This window comes from Gekko japonicus, unplaced genomic scaffold (genome assembly GCF_001447785.1).
Source record: "Gekko japonicus isolate JY-2015 unplaced genomic scaffold, Gekko_japonicus_V1.1 scaffold4055, whole genome shotgun sequence".
Classification (NCBI taxonomy): domain Eukaryota; kingdom Metazoa; phylum Chordata; class Lepidosauria; order Squamata; family Gekkonidae; genus Gekko; species Gekko japonicus.
In genome coordinates, this window is record NW_015173261.1 from 16,472 (window position 1) to 31,388 (window position 14,917).

The 14,917-nt window shown below is 47.9% G+C and overlaps 1 protein-coding gene across 1 annotated transcript in view; it reads left to right on the plus strand.

Annotated features, from left to right (window-relative positions):
• Positions 1–14,917, plus strand: part of LOC107120164 (cytochrome P450 2J2-like) — a gene marked incomplete at its 5' end in the record, with an annotated part of 32,896 nt that overhangs the window by 16,184 nt on the left and 1,795 nt on the right. Inside the window, 4 exons of the mRNA XM_015422811.1 lie at positions 536–712; positions 3,220–3,361; positions 6,992–7,179; positions 14,160–14,301. Coding sequence (XP_015278297.1) covers positions 536–712; positions 3,220–3,361; positions 6,992–7,179; positions 14,160–14,301 — 649 coding nt within the window. The remainder of the gene's footprint in view (positions 1–535; positions 713–3,219; positions 3,362–6,991; positions 7,180–14,159; positions 14,302–14,917) is intronic.

The following is a 14,917-nucleotide window of genomic DNA, read 5'->3' on the forward strand; positions in this document are numbered from 1 at the left end:
GTTCTCAGTGCAGAAAGAAAAGCCATTTAGCCAAAAGGGAGCGCTTAACAAGAGAGAGCTCTAAATTGCAAGCTGTCAACCACTTTAGATGATAGTTCTCAGCTGCTGCAAGTTAATCACTTCTGCTAGCCTAAGCAACAATGCTGAGAACAACCGGGCAGGTGGGGGTGATGACTCCTATAGTCCAGAAAGCTAACAGGCAGAAAAACTCTCTTAAAGGAGGCCAGTTTCTTGACACAGAGTTAGAAGGGATCCCAGAGGTCACCTACTCCAACCCCCTTGCTCATTGCAAGAATTAGTCAGCTACATCACCCCACTCTGCTTAAAGGAGTGCACACCTTTTTTTAAAAAAATGTTTTTAAATGATTGAAAAAAAGCATTTATAGGAGAAGTTCTTGTGGGGCTGTGCCTTTAAGAAAGGGGGCTGTGTTCCCCCCAAAGCCCCACCGTAGCGATGGGCCTGCTCAGTGATGCCTCCGGATTCGATTGCCAAAGCTCTGCAGTTCCGATACATTTTCTTTTGTCCTCCCTGCAGTTATATAACATAGCTCCGACGATTATGAGATACCTCCCTGGGCCTCACCAGACAGCGATCTCCTCCTGCGAATTTATACGCTCCTTTGTCAGGAAGGAGGTGGAAAACCACAAGAACAACGGGCCTCCCCATGAGCGCCGCGGTTTTATCGATTACTATTTGGCTCATATGAAAACGGTAAGTTTCTGTTTTTGTAGTATGCGTATCTGGTTCCCGTTTGGCTGCTTTTCATGGCTGTAGCGTTGCCAGCCTCCAGGCGGGCCCTGGACATCCTCTAGAATGACAGATCATCTCCAGACTACCGTTTCCCCGGAGGAAATGGATGCTCTGTAGGGGGGCTCTATGGCATTGCACCTCACAGAGGTCCCTGCCCTCCCCAGGCTCCATCCCCCAAATCTCCAGGAGTTTCCCAACCTGGATCTGGCAACCATACGCCCCCCATCAGGTCCAACTGATCTTGGGGTTCGTCTCAGTGGGCAAAGTAACAACTCGACAGCAGACAGAAGCTCTCAGCCGCCGCCAAAATATTCTTAAAACTATTCATTTAATTGAGCAACAAAGCCTTTGAACTCACAGGATGTGTGCACACAGGGGTCATTTCGTAAGAAAAGAGGTGCAGGAGCTCATTAGCATAACTTATTAGCATAACTTATTTGCATATGCCACACCCCCTGACCTCACCGGAAGTGTGTCAGAAGGCAACACCCACCGCTCAGGCTCCACTGGACTGTTTTGGATTGCTAGCTATTGGGGGGGGGCCGTGCAGATCTGTCCTCGCAGAGGAGGGAGAGCTTGTGCCTGAATAAAACTTGGTCTTAAAGGTGCCACTGGACTGTTTTGGATTGCTAGCTATGGGGGGGGGGATGCGCAGATCTGCCCTTACAGAGAAGGGAGAGCTTGTGCCTGAAGGCAGGCCAGGGGGAGGGGGCTCTGCCACTTACCTGGCTGCTTCTTGCTCTGACTGAGGGCTGCTGGGAGCAGGGGGTGGGGCTTGTTGCATATGCCCGCCCCCTGGGCTCCTTACTGCCGGAGCTCCTCTCCTGTGCGCTCCCGCAGGAAATGACCCCTGTGTGTACAGAAGAAATCATCCCACGGTCAGAGCAGCCAGCAATAAAACTTTTGAGGGTGAAGGTGAGCTAGCAGTTCATAAAAAGGAAGCGGTGGCTTCGTACATGACAAGTCCGCATAGCAAGTTCTGTAGCCAAGTCAGTATAGAACAGAAGTCGGTTCCATCTTCGGAGGCAACTTATCACATCAACCCGGAAGATACTCTGGTCCTTCCTGCGAAGTTAATCACCGTGCAAACGAGAGCCAAAGGAAAGGAAAAAACTTCTTCCCCCTTTCTGGGCGACTGCCACACCCTTGAGATAACGAGTCTTGCAGCTGCCGGCAATTGCCACCACCAAGCCAAATTTATAACCCTGTCATCTGGGCTTAGCAAATTATAGGGTCATTCAGTCCTTATCCCTTACAACTGGCCATGGGGGGGGGGGAGAACCTAGCAGCCCTACCTGGTCATGGTAAGATGGATGCTAACTCTAACAGAAGTTGCTGGGGGCCTAAAGGACACACTAGCGGAAGAATTGTGAGCATTGCCAATAACGTATAGCTGGAAAAGAAAATGATGTGATGTTATTATGCTCTGGAGGGTTTCCAACCTCTAGACGGGGCCTGGAGATCTCCAAGAATTACGACTGATCTCTGCATGACAGCGGATTCAGAAACCACAGGGCAAGAGGGCACAAAGTTCAGATCCACTCCTGGGGTAGAAAGTTTTACATAATTTGATTATTTAAGAACGCTAAGGCGGATGTTTGCATTTTTGCGGAAACGGGTCTGGTTGCCCTCCTCTGTACTTTTTTCAGTTCTGTGATGTCCATTTTGAGATCTGGTGACTAGAACTGTACACAGTCTTCCAAATGAGGCCACACCATTGATTATATAGTGGCATCACAGCAGGGGTGTCAAACATGCGGCCCGGGGGCCGGATCAGGCCCCCAGAGGGCTTCTATCAGGGCCGCAGTGGAACTGGCTGTCTTCTGCTTCTTCTTCCAGTTCTGCTGCTGCTGCGTCATCATAGGTTTGCAGCTTACAGATACACACCTGAACAGCACACTCAGGATTGTAACAGCACAGACATTTTGATGCAGTAATTCAGAGCAAGAGGTGTCAGTTATCAGACACTGTCAAATAAAGAAAATATTGGAAGAGTGCTAATGTTTTAAGCATGTTTTTATTTTAATAAAAAAAAAACCCTTTGTGTTTGTGTCCTTTATAAAGTTTATATCTCTGCTACCTGGCGTTACATTTTATGACACACGTGGCCCGGCCCAACAAGGTCTCATTTATGTCAGATCCGGCCCTCATAACAAATGAGTTCGACGCCCCTGCAGTATAGTATATAATGGAACTTTCAGTTCTGCACTTCTCTCGTATGTCAGATGAATCCGTGCAGTTCCAGTCACAATGTACCAATTGGTTCTTGGTCTACAAATCACAGAATTCTGGATTCTCTGGACACAGAATTCTGGACACCTGAAAAGCAGCATGAATATGCCACGCAGCAAATGAACAAAGATTTAAAAATAATTCTTTTGGAGGGCAAGAGTCAATGGATCCAGTTCAACTGGCACTGGCTGTGTGATCTTGGGTTGTAATATTGTGTTTCTCACTATGATCAACAGGAGAAAACGGACTCCACTTCTACATTTGATGACGCCAACCTGGTACAAAGTGTCACCGACTTCTTTGTTACGGGCACGGATGCCATAGCTGCCACCCTATCTTGGGCACTGCTTTTTATGGTGGCTCATCCTGATATCCAAGGTGAGACGGGTGTGTCTGGAACATGCAAAGGATGCTTATGCTTTACTGGTGTGGAAAGGAACAGCATCCTGGGGTTTTAACTGAGGACTATCAAGCTTGATTCATTTGAAATGTAGTGTTGGACAGGGATGGGCACGAGCCGAACCAAGAAGCAAAATTTGTCACAAATTTTGCCCTGCTCATGGTTCACGAACACAAGTTCATGACAGGTCTACTGTCACAATCTTCTATGAGCTTTTAAAGCAGCTCATGGCAGTTCCCGGTGGTTCATGTATGGGGCAGAAAGCAGGTGTTTAAAGGGATTCCCAGTCCCTTTAAACCCCTGCTTTCTGTTCCCTGCGAAAGCCACAAAAACAGCTGAGTGGTGGGGAGGCATTTCCAGCTGTTCAGCTGTTTTGGGCTGCTTTGTGCAGTCCCTTTGAAGTTTAAATGGATTGCAGAAGACAGCCTGAAAAACGGCAAGGTGTTCCCTGTCACTCAGCTGTTTTTTGGACTTTCTGCAAACCCTGTTTAAAGGGCGTGTGGTCCGTTTCAACGGGGTCTGTGTGGCCTCAAACCCACAAGACAGTTCAGTTTGCGAACAGACCTCCTGGTTTTGGTTCGTGGTTCGGTTCGCGGGTCAGCCACGAACCACGAACCGAACTGCCTTTTCCTAGTTTGTACCCATCTCTAGTGTTGGAGGAGAGTTTTACAGATACCACGGGCTGCCGAAAAGACAAATAGTGAGTTCAAGATCAAATCAAGCCTGAACTCTCCCTAGTAGCTAAAATGACTAGACGGAGGCTATGATCCTTTGGTCACATTATGAGACGACAAGAGTCGCTGGAAAAGACAATAATGCTAGGAGAAGTGGAAGGCAGCCGGAAAAGAGGAAGTCCCCAACATGAGATGGATGGACTCTACAGGGAAAGACACATTCCTTATTTTGCAAGGCCTAAACATGGCTGTTAACAATAGGATGTGTTGGAGGATGTTAATTCATGGGGTCGCCAGAAATCAGAAGCGACTTGACAGCAGTTAACATACATCAAAGGGTATGATTCATAGTTGATGGCTGTAAGGGAATCTTTTTTCCCTTTTGAATGGCTTTTGTCAGGGGTCATTACTTGCAGGAGCGGACAGGAGCGGAGCTCCGGCAGTAAAGAGACCAGGGGGCGGGCACATGCAACAAGCTCCCCTGCTCCCAGCAGCCCTCAGTCAGAGCAAGAAGCAGCCAGGTAGTTGCAGAGCTCCCCCTGTCCCCCCAGTCCAAAACAGTCCAGTGGCACCTTTAAGTCCAAGTTTTATTCAGGTACAAGCTCTCCCTCCTCTGCGAAGACAGATCTGCATGTTCCCCCGCCCCCAAAAGCTAGCAATCCAAAACAGTCCAGTGGAGCCTGAGTGGTGGGTGTTGCCTTCTGACACACTTCTGGCGATGTCAGGGGGTGTGGCATATGCAAATAAGTTATGCTAATGAGTTATGCTAATGAGCTCCTGCACCTCTTTTTCTACGAAATGACCCCTGGCTTTTGTGTCTGGGAGTGGCTTCATGGCTTGTTCCTTTCCCTTTCATGGAGAGCCTAAACAGCTTTATTCATTTATTTATTTCAATTTCTTAACCACCCTTCCCCGCTTACGCGAGGCTCAGGGCGGTTTACAATAACATAACATTCAACACCATTTTAAAACCAGTTAAAGCAACAACATTCCATATTAAAACATTCAGCATATATTTTAAACACTTTAAGAATCCTCCAAGAGCTTACAGTAGGCCCCTGTAAGAAGAGCTCTGTAAGGTCTTGGCTACATGAGGGGTGTGACGCCTAATATGCAAAGGAGTTCCTGCTACAAAAAGAGCCCTGCATTCAGAGATAATTAAGTCATGGTCCAGCCAGTGGATGACTGACACAGTTCATCTTTAGCTATTAGAGTCCATTGTATAACCTGGTGAAAAAGAAGATGATTCTGTACATCTCTGTTGCCGCTAGTGATTCTAACAAAGCACGGAAAAAAGGTAATAAAAACCTTGGCGGGTTTGCTAACTACCAGAAAGGGAGCCTATGCATATCCAATAAGGAAGGCAATCACAGAGCATCTGACTGAAGAGGTTACCGAACTACAATTCCCATCCTGCATTACTTTAAAGGTAAAGGACTTACTTTCCTGCTCTAATACAGGCCGATTCCCCACAAGCAGCTGTGCCGCGGCAGGAAATGACCCCTGGCTTCCCTCCTGACCATCACAGAACCATAAAAAGCAGTAAGAGGATGGCAGAGAGGACATTGCCACATTATGCATCTGAACAGTTCCCCTGGAACCGATCTTGTAGGTTTTCTGTATCCAGATAAGGAGACCTGCATCTAAGAGTAGCTGTAGCTGGTTGGGGACTGAGGCCTACTATCAAGATTGCCAAATGTGATTTGCAGACCTACAAACTAGTGAAACAAAATCGCCCCAAGGCACGAGGGCGGGAAAGTACGGTGTGCATGAGAGTGAACAGTTCTGGGCAACTGTAGTCTTTCTGTTTTAATTGTGGAATCCTCTACAGGATTGTATCTGCAATCCTTTTCATGAAAGCATTTGATAACCTCGGTGCATGTCAACATACCTCAGGTTCGGTGGAACTGAAGTGTGCTAAAATGCCAGTCTGTCCGCTGACTGGCAAGCCCTGCGTGGCACCTGAACAAAACTCCAGTGATGGCTCAAATGCACAATATGCCTGACACGTGCTGAGTCACAGGTGTGCGGCTGGACTTGCAGACCGAACTGTGTCAATGGAACTCACCTTAAACAGGACTATTCACTGTGTGGTAGCATTTTGACCCACATCTCCCCCCCAAAAAAATTTTCCCCGCATCTTCTCGATCCTGTTTTTTGAGGATCGAGAAGACGAGGAAGAAATCAGGGGGAAATGCGGGTCAAAATGCCACCACACAGCGAATAGTGTGAAATTGAGCAATACAACTGGGGGAAATGGAAGAGAAGAAGAAGATTTTGGATTTATACCCCGCCCTTCACTACCAGAAGGTTTCTCAGAGCAGCTTACAAACTCCTTTCCCTTCCCCTCCCCACAACAGACACCCTGTGAGGTAAAAGAAGAAGAAGAAGAGATTGGATTTATACCCTGCCCTTCACTACCCAAAGGAGTCTCAGAGCTGCTTACAAACTCCTTTCCCTTCCCCTCCCCACAACAGACACCCTGTGAGGTAGGTGGGCTGAGAGAGCTCTGACAGAAACTGCTCTTTTTCAAGAACAGCTGTGCCAGAATTATGGCTTGCCCAAGGTCATCCAGCAGGTGCAAGTGGAGGTGTGGGGGATCAAACCTGGTTCTCCCAGATTAGAGTCCATGCACTTAACCACTACACCAAACTGGCGGCACAGCTGCTTGTGGGGAATCGGTCTCAGACTGCTTGCTATATGTCCTGCTGGGACAGTACAAACACTGCTTCAGGTGAGTCCCCTGATTGCGAGTCTAGCTGTGCAGCGCAAGCCTGACTGCGAGTCCCATTGCAAACCTGTGACCTGACACATTTTGGGCATATTGTGTACTTGGGTCCTGAAACAGAGAGGTGCTTGAGGGAAGTGGCCTGCTCAAACACCTCTGTTTTCCCACCTCTGAACCTCAATGCTTTGTGTTTGTTTTTTTGCCAGCGAAAGTGCAAGACGAGCTGGACAATGGTCTTGAATCCTTCAAAGTCGTCTGCTATGCCGATCGGAAGCAATTGCCCTATACCCGGGCCGTGCTGAACGAGGTCCAGCGCCTCAGCAACATCAAGTTATTTGGGCTCTTCAAACTGTGCACAGAGAACGTGAACATCCTTGGCACTCTGATTCCAAAGGTACATGTCAATTTGATCTCCCGCCTTCCTCTTTTCCATGCAACAGACAGACCGTCGTTGTACATTCTCAACCCGAAATGGCCAGAAATTAGGAAGAGCTTCTGTAAGTACTACCAAGAGCTGTGGCGGCATGCCACCCTTTTGGTGGGGCATTCTTGCTCCTGAGAATACCCCGATGGCTTTCATTCCTCAGATGTGAATCACTTTCCCAGCTTTTTCAAGGGGAGGCTGGACGACCATCTTTCGGGTATGTTGTCGGGCTCTCTTTCGGCTATGCTCTTGCAGAGTGCAGGGGGTTGGACTAGATGACCTGCAACGTCCCTTCCAACTCTGACATTCTATGATTCTACGATCTGAGCGTTGGGCTGAAGCTCCTGTGGGTGAAGCAAAATTAAACAGGAGTCCAGGAGCCCTGAAAGATGAAAGATTTATTCCAGCAGACGCTCCTGTGAATCAGACCTCAATTAATCAGATTTAAGGAGTGTTCATAGAATCATAGAATCACAGAGTTGGAAGGGGCCATAGACGCCATCTAGAGTCCCACCCCCTGCTCAATGCAGGATCAGCCTAGTGCATCCCTGGCAAGGGTTTGTCCATCCGCTGCTTCAAGTAGGGTTCCCAAGTACTTACCGCGATCCGGCGGGGGAAACATACTCCCCGGCCGGACCATTCCTCCCTGTAACGCACCATGCCGTCGCCAGGAAGTTGTCGCGGAGTGCGCTCCTGGCGTCCCCAGGTCACCATTTTTAAACCAATAATCCAATTGCACCATGCTGAAGTCCCACTGTAGTAAACCACACTGACTCAGTTCTTAGTGGTCAACTATATACAGTGAAGTTTATTTACAGCTCACAGCTCACACTGGCAAAGTGCTTCGCCAGACAGTCAACATACGAATAAGCACACAGTGTACAGATCACACACAGCTATATACATTGAACAGCCAATCATATTCATGCTGAGTCACTCAGATTACAGATCAGCATTGCACCAGCCAGAACCGGTTTGGTCTGGTTACCTGGACTGACAGTCACTCTGACACCTGTCATCTAGATTGGCATGATCTAATACACATATACATCACACATGCTGAATACTTATTCCAACAGAAGTGACGCTGGGCGACACTCTGGCAATGGGGCTGAAAACTCAATGGTACCATCGAGTTTCCAGCCTCATTGCCAGACTGTCACCCGGCGTCACTTCCTGGTGATGGCATGGTGCGGCGCGTCTGTTGTCCCCGCAGGAATGATCCTGCGAAGACATCTGTGTCCCCTGCTGAATCACGGTAAGTACTTGGGAAGCCTGGTTTCAAGACTGCCAGGGAGGGGGAGCTCACCACCTCCCTAGGCAGCTGATTCCACTGCTGCACAACTCTGACTGGGAAAAAAAGCTTTCCCTAAGATCTAGCCGGCACCTTCCCGCCCTTAATTTAAACCCCTTCTTGCGAGTCCTCTCCTCTGCTGCCACCAGGAACAGCTCCCTGCCCTCCTCCAAGCAACAGCCCTTCAAAGACTTCAAGGGAGCCATCCTGTCCCCCCTCAGCCTCCTCTTCTCCAGACTGAACATTCCCAAGTCCTCCAGTTTCTCCTCACAGGGCTTGGTCTCGTCATCCATAGCAGCTAAATTTATTTTTAAGAGTTCAAGTGACATAAAAGGGGGGTTGGGGTGGTAGGGAGAAATTCCAATGAGAGGCCAGCATAAAACAAGAATCAAGCAAAGAGCAATTCATCACTCTCAGCTGTTGACAGATAGGCAGGTAGGGTTAACATAAAATCAAATTAAGGAAAACATAGCGGGAAGCATGTTGAGTAAGAACGTAAGAAGAAGAGATTGGATTTATACCCCACCCTTCACTACCCAAAGGTGTCTTACAAACTTCTTTCCACCTACCCTGTGAGGTAGGTGGGTCTGAGAGAGCTCTGACAGAAAATGCTATTTTTCAAGAACAGCTCTTATCAGAGCTACGGCTTGCCCGAGGTCATCCAGCCAGGTGCAAGTGGGGGAGTGGGGAATCAAACCCGGTTCTCCCAGATTAGAGTCTGCGCATTTAACCACTCCACTACAGAAGAGCCCTACTGGATCAGACCAGTGGTCCATTTAGTCCAGCATCCTGTCTCACACAGTGGCCAACCAGTTCCTCTGGAGGGCCAACAACAGGGCATAGAGGCTGAGGCCTTCATAAGAACATGAGAAGAGCCCTGCTGGATCAGACCAGCGGTCCATCTAGTCCAGCATCCTGTCTCACACAGGGGCCAGCCAGTTCCACTGGAGGACCAACAACAGGGCCTAGAGGCTGAGGCCTTCATAAGAACATCAGAAGGGCCCTGCTGGATCAGACCAGTGGTCCATCTAGTCCAGCCTCTGGTCTTTTACAGTGGCCAACCAGTTCCTCTGGAGGGCCAACACCAGGACATGGAGGCTGAAGCCTTTCCCTGATGTTGCCTCCTGGCTCTGGGATTCAGAAGCTTAGTGCCTCTGAATGTGGAGGTTTCCCTCAATTACCCTGGCTAGTTGTGGGTAGGGGGAAGGGAAAGGACTCCAAGTGAGACTCCAAGTGAAGGGCAGGGTATAAATCCAATCTCCTCCTCCTCCTCCTTCTAGACCAGGCAGACTTTCAGGCTGCAAGCCTTCAAGAATCAAAGCTTTTTTCTTTCTTTCGAAAGCCAAAAAGTGAACGGATAAAAAGGACTCTTACAGATTTAATAAATCGAAGGTTAAATAAATAGATAAATAAATTTAAGGTTACTAAGCAAATGAAAAGAAATAAAGATGGCACCTGGGTTTTGGCCAGTGTCTGACACAGAGTGTTGGACTGGATGGACCATTGGTCTGATCCAGCATGGCTTCTCTTATGTTCTTATCTCTGGGGCAGTGATGCTTTGTATTCTTGGTGCTTGGGGGGCAACAGTGGGAGGGTTTCTGGAGTTCTGGCCCCGCTGGTGGACCTCCTGATGGCCTCTGGGTTTGGGCCACTGTGTGACACAGAATGTTGGACTGGATGGGCCCTTGGCCTGATCCAACATGGCTTCTCTTATGTTCTCATGTCTGGGGCAGTGATGCTCTGTCTTCTTGGTGCTTGGGGGGCAACAGTGGGAGGGTTTCTGGAATTCTGGCCCTGCTGGTAGACCTCCTTATGGCACCTGGGTTTTGGCCATTGTCTGGCACAGAGTGTTGGCCTGGGTGGGCCATTGGCCTGAAACAACATGGTTTCTCTTATGTTCTCATGTCTGGGGCAGTGATGCTCTGTATTCCTGGTGCTTGGGGGGCAACATTGGGAAGGCTTCTGGAGTTCTGTCCCCACTGGTGGACCTCCTGATGGCTCCTGGGTTTTGACCACTGTGTGACACAGACTGTTGGACTGGATGGGGTCATTGGCCTGATCCAACATGGCTTCTCTTATGTTCTCATGTCTGGGGGACTGATGCTCTGTATTCTTGTTGCATGGGGGGGCAAGCGTGGGAGGGCTACTGGAGTTCTGGTCCCACTAGTGGACCTCCTGATGGCACCTGGTATTTTTGGCCACTGTGTGACACAGAGCGTTGGACTGGATGGGGCCATTGGCCCGATCCAATGTTGGCTTCTCTTATGTTCTTACGTTCCTCGACACATCAGAACTGAATGTATCTTAATACGACTTGCATGCCCGAAAGGCCTTCCCTAGAATAGGCTGGCATGGCCGGGGCTGCCAACCTCCAGGGAGCAACTGGAGATCTCCCGGAATGATGATCGATCTCCAGACGACCAAGATCAGCTCCCCTTCTTTGGCTGCTTTGGAGAGTGGGCGGTCTGGCGGTACACCCTGCTGAGGTCTCTCCCCTCCCCATCACCTGCTGTCCCCAGGCTTCACACCCAACCTGGAGTGGGCACTGAGCAACCCTGGGCATCTCCCATGCTTCCCTCCCATGATGGCATGCTTTCCCCCGGCAGGAGCCTCCCTATTGACCGATCCAAAGGAACACAGTTTTGGAGGGGAAGGGTTTTTCAGATTCCTTCCAGATCCCTGCCCCCTTGAATACACACGAGCACATGAAGCTGCCTTCTATTGAATCAGACCCTTGGGGTCCGTCAAGGATAGTATTGTCTACTCAGACTGGGTCTCAGGGTCTGTTAACCCAGTACTTTACAGGGTCTCAGGCAGAGAGGTCTTTCACATCACCTACTTGCTGTCATTCAGTCGCACAGTCGAGTCCGACTCTTCGCGACCCCATGGACCACATCACGCCAGGCCCTCCTGTCTTCCGTCATGCTCCTGAGTTTGCTCAATTTCATGTTCGTTGCATTGATAAGACTGTTTGACCATCTCATCCTTTGCCGTTCCCATCTTCTTTGACCTTTAGTCTTTCCCAGCATCAGGGTCTTCTCCAGTGAGCACTCCCTTCTCATTTGGTGGCCAAAGTATTTGAGCTTCAGTATCTGGCCTTCCAGGGAACAGTCAGGGTTGATTTCTTTTAGGATTGACTGATTTGTTCTTCTTGCAGTCCAAGGGACTCTCAAGAGTCTTCTATAGCACCATAATTCAAAATAATCTATTCTTCAGCGCTCGGCCATCCTTATAGTCCATCTCTTGCAGCCATACATTACTACTAGGAATACCATTGTTCTGACCATAGGGACTTCTGTTGGCAGGGTGTTGTCTCTACTTTTTATTATGTTGTCTAGGTTTGCCATCGCATCAGGGTCTTCTCCAGTGAGTGCTCCCTTCTCACTTGGCGGCCAAAGTATTTGAGCTTCAGCTTCAGTCTCTGGCCTTCCAGGGGACAGTCAGGGTTGATTCCTTTTAGGATTGACTGATTGGATCGCCTTGCACTCCAAGGGACTCTCAAGAGTCTTCTTCAGCACCATAATTCAAAAGAGTCTATTGTTCAGCGCTCGGCCTTCCTTATGGTCCAATTCTCGCAGACATAGTCCCAGACATCACCTACTACCTGGTCCTTTGAACTGGAGATGCCAGGGAGTGCACCTGGGACCTTCTGCATGCCGAGCAGATACTCTGCATCTGCCTCTGAGCCCTCCCCCTACTCAGGATTGGCTACCCTTTCCCCTCCAAAACGAGCAAGGACCAGTCCTGAGTCCTGAATGTCCATGGAGCTCCAAGCAGGAAGAGGACTAGTCCCGCCCCCTCAGAGGGAAAAATCCCCAATTAAGCACAGGGGTTAAAGCAAATACAAAAAAGGCCACACTGAGAGGGCCACAGGAGCAGAAAACCTAGCAAAACATGGACAATTATAATGAATGTATGGCCACTAAGTCCCACTTCATGACTGATGCACACATAAAACACAAGTGTATACACTATTCATGGAGCTGCGGTGGCTCAAGTGGTTAAGATGCTGAGCTGCAGGCTGTGGAAGGTCGGTAGTTCAGCAGTTCAAAACCTGGGCGCCGCATGATGGAGTGAGCTCCCGTCTCTAGTTCCAGCTCCTGCCAACCTAGCAGTTTGAAAGCAAGAAATTGCAAGTAGATAAATAGGTACCACTTCGGTGGGAAGGTAACAGCGTTCCGTGCGCCTTGGTGTTTAGTCATGCCGGCCACATGACCACGGGAACGTCTTCGGACAGCGCTGGCTCTTCGGCTTTGAAACGGAGATGAGCACCGCAACCCTAGAGTCGGATTCGACTGGGTTTCGAGCAAGGGAACCTTTACCTTTACCTTTTATACACTATTCACTTCATTGTCAGGGAATACTCTCCTGTCCAATCCTATCTCCCGATTTTTCATTTTATTTGAACCATGAATTTTCAAGTATTTACTATGCCTTTCTACCCAGAACAGAGCACACCAGGTGGGTAGCAGTGAAAGTATTTATAGTTAGCCAACCTCTGGGTGGTAGAAGCCAAAAATGAGAGATCACGGGAGGAAGTGGAATTCCGAAAACAACGTCCATGACAAAAATAACAAAGAGTCAATAAAGATAAGTTGCAAAAACCTTTACTGTAGTAATTTCTGTAGAAATTTTTCTTCTGTTATCGCTCGCACGCTAACATTGTGAAGACCTTGGGTTCTGTTATTAGAGAGTCAACATGGAATGTTTCCTTCAAGAGTTAATAAGCAGTGATTTTTTTATAATTAAATACCTTATTGTTTCAATTTGTCAATACAGAAATTAATATCAGAAAAGCTTCAAATTGTTAAAAGTACCTCAGAATACAGTATTCTGAAACTATGTCAATGTGCTTTATACAACCTAACAATTTTACAAAAAGATCCTCTATTAAGCATAAAATCATTATCCTAATGAGTTAGGAAAGTAACAGGTATTTCATCACCTGTTAGCCGACATTCCCATAGTAAATTTCACATCACTAGCCACGTGATAATATGCATTGGTTGGGAGTATATCATGCGTTGAAAGGTAAGAGAATATTGGAAACCAAATTGTTTTGAATTTGGATAGGGATGTCTGATCTGTTTGTGCTCTGCGTATTCTGTCTATGAGATAAGCAGTAATTGATAAGAATTGGGATTGTTACATGCTCAGATAAAGCAAATATTGTGAAACGAATTGTTCATTGCGCAGTATTCGTTAGCAGTATTCTGTAGTATTCTGTAGAAATTACTACAGTAAACGTTTTTGCAACTTATCTTTACTGACGCTTCATTATTTTTGTCATGGAAGTTGTTTTTGAAATTCCTCAACCTCTGAGTGGTGCCTGGAGACCTCTCAGATTTACAGCTAATCTCCCGACGGCAGAGATCAGTTCCCTTGGAGAAAATGGCTGCTTTGGAGGGCAAACCCCTCTGATATCCCTCCTCTCTCCAAACCATGCCTTCCCCAGGTCCCACCCCAAATCTTCAGAAATTTTCCAAACCAGAGTTGGCCAACGCTAAGTGTGAGCACACTGGCGTCTCAACATGAACACCAGAGCTATATACCATACGCCTTGGGATGAATTCATAGCCCTTTTACCTTTGCAACCACAGGCACATCTGGTCTTCCCACCGATATCTGAGTGAGCCTATTTTTCTCTTCCTCACAGGATACCCTTGTAATCACAGATCTATGTTCGGTCCTCCTTGATGCCACAAAGTGGGAGACCCCTGAAAAGTTCAACCCTAACCACTTCTTGGACAACGATGGCAAATTTATCATTCGAGACGAATTTATCCCATTCTCGGCAGGCAAGTGCACTGACATCTTTAAAACATGTCCTGATTTGGCCAGTGAGTCTGACCAATATTCTGTTGGGTTAAACGTAAAAGAATCATCATTTGCTTTGGAAGCACAGAAACCTTACGCGGTATCCCCAATTCTTCACGTTTCCTGGTTAAGGGAAAAATGCTGTTCAAACCAATTACAAAGATGATCTGACTCCAATGGTAACAAGCCAAAGAAATTTTTGCTTACAAAAATTGGAGCACATCTTATGTATTCGTGTAGTGACATTTAACTTATTGTGAGCAGATCAACTTCAAAAAGGTTAACTTGCTACAAGCCCGGGTAAGAGAGAGAAGAAAAGTCCTATATAAGATGAAACAGAAGGCCTGCAAAGGGTCAAGATCAAAGAAGAAGAAGAGATTGGATTTATACCCTACACTTCACTACCCAAAGGAGTCTCGGAGCGGCTTACAAACTCCTTTCCCTTCCCCTCCCCACAACAGACACCCTGTGAGGTAGGTGGGGCTGAGAGAGCTCTGACAGAAACTGCTCTTTTTCAAGAACAGCTCTGACAGAACTATGGCTTGCCTAAGGTCATCCAGCAGCTGCGAGTGGAGGAGTGGGGAATCAAACCCGGTT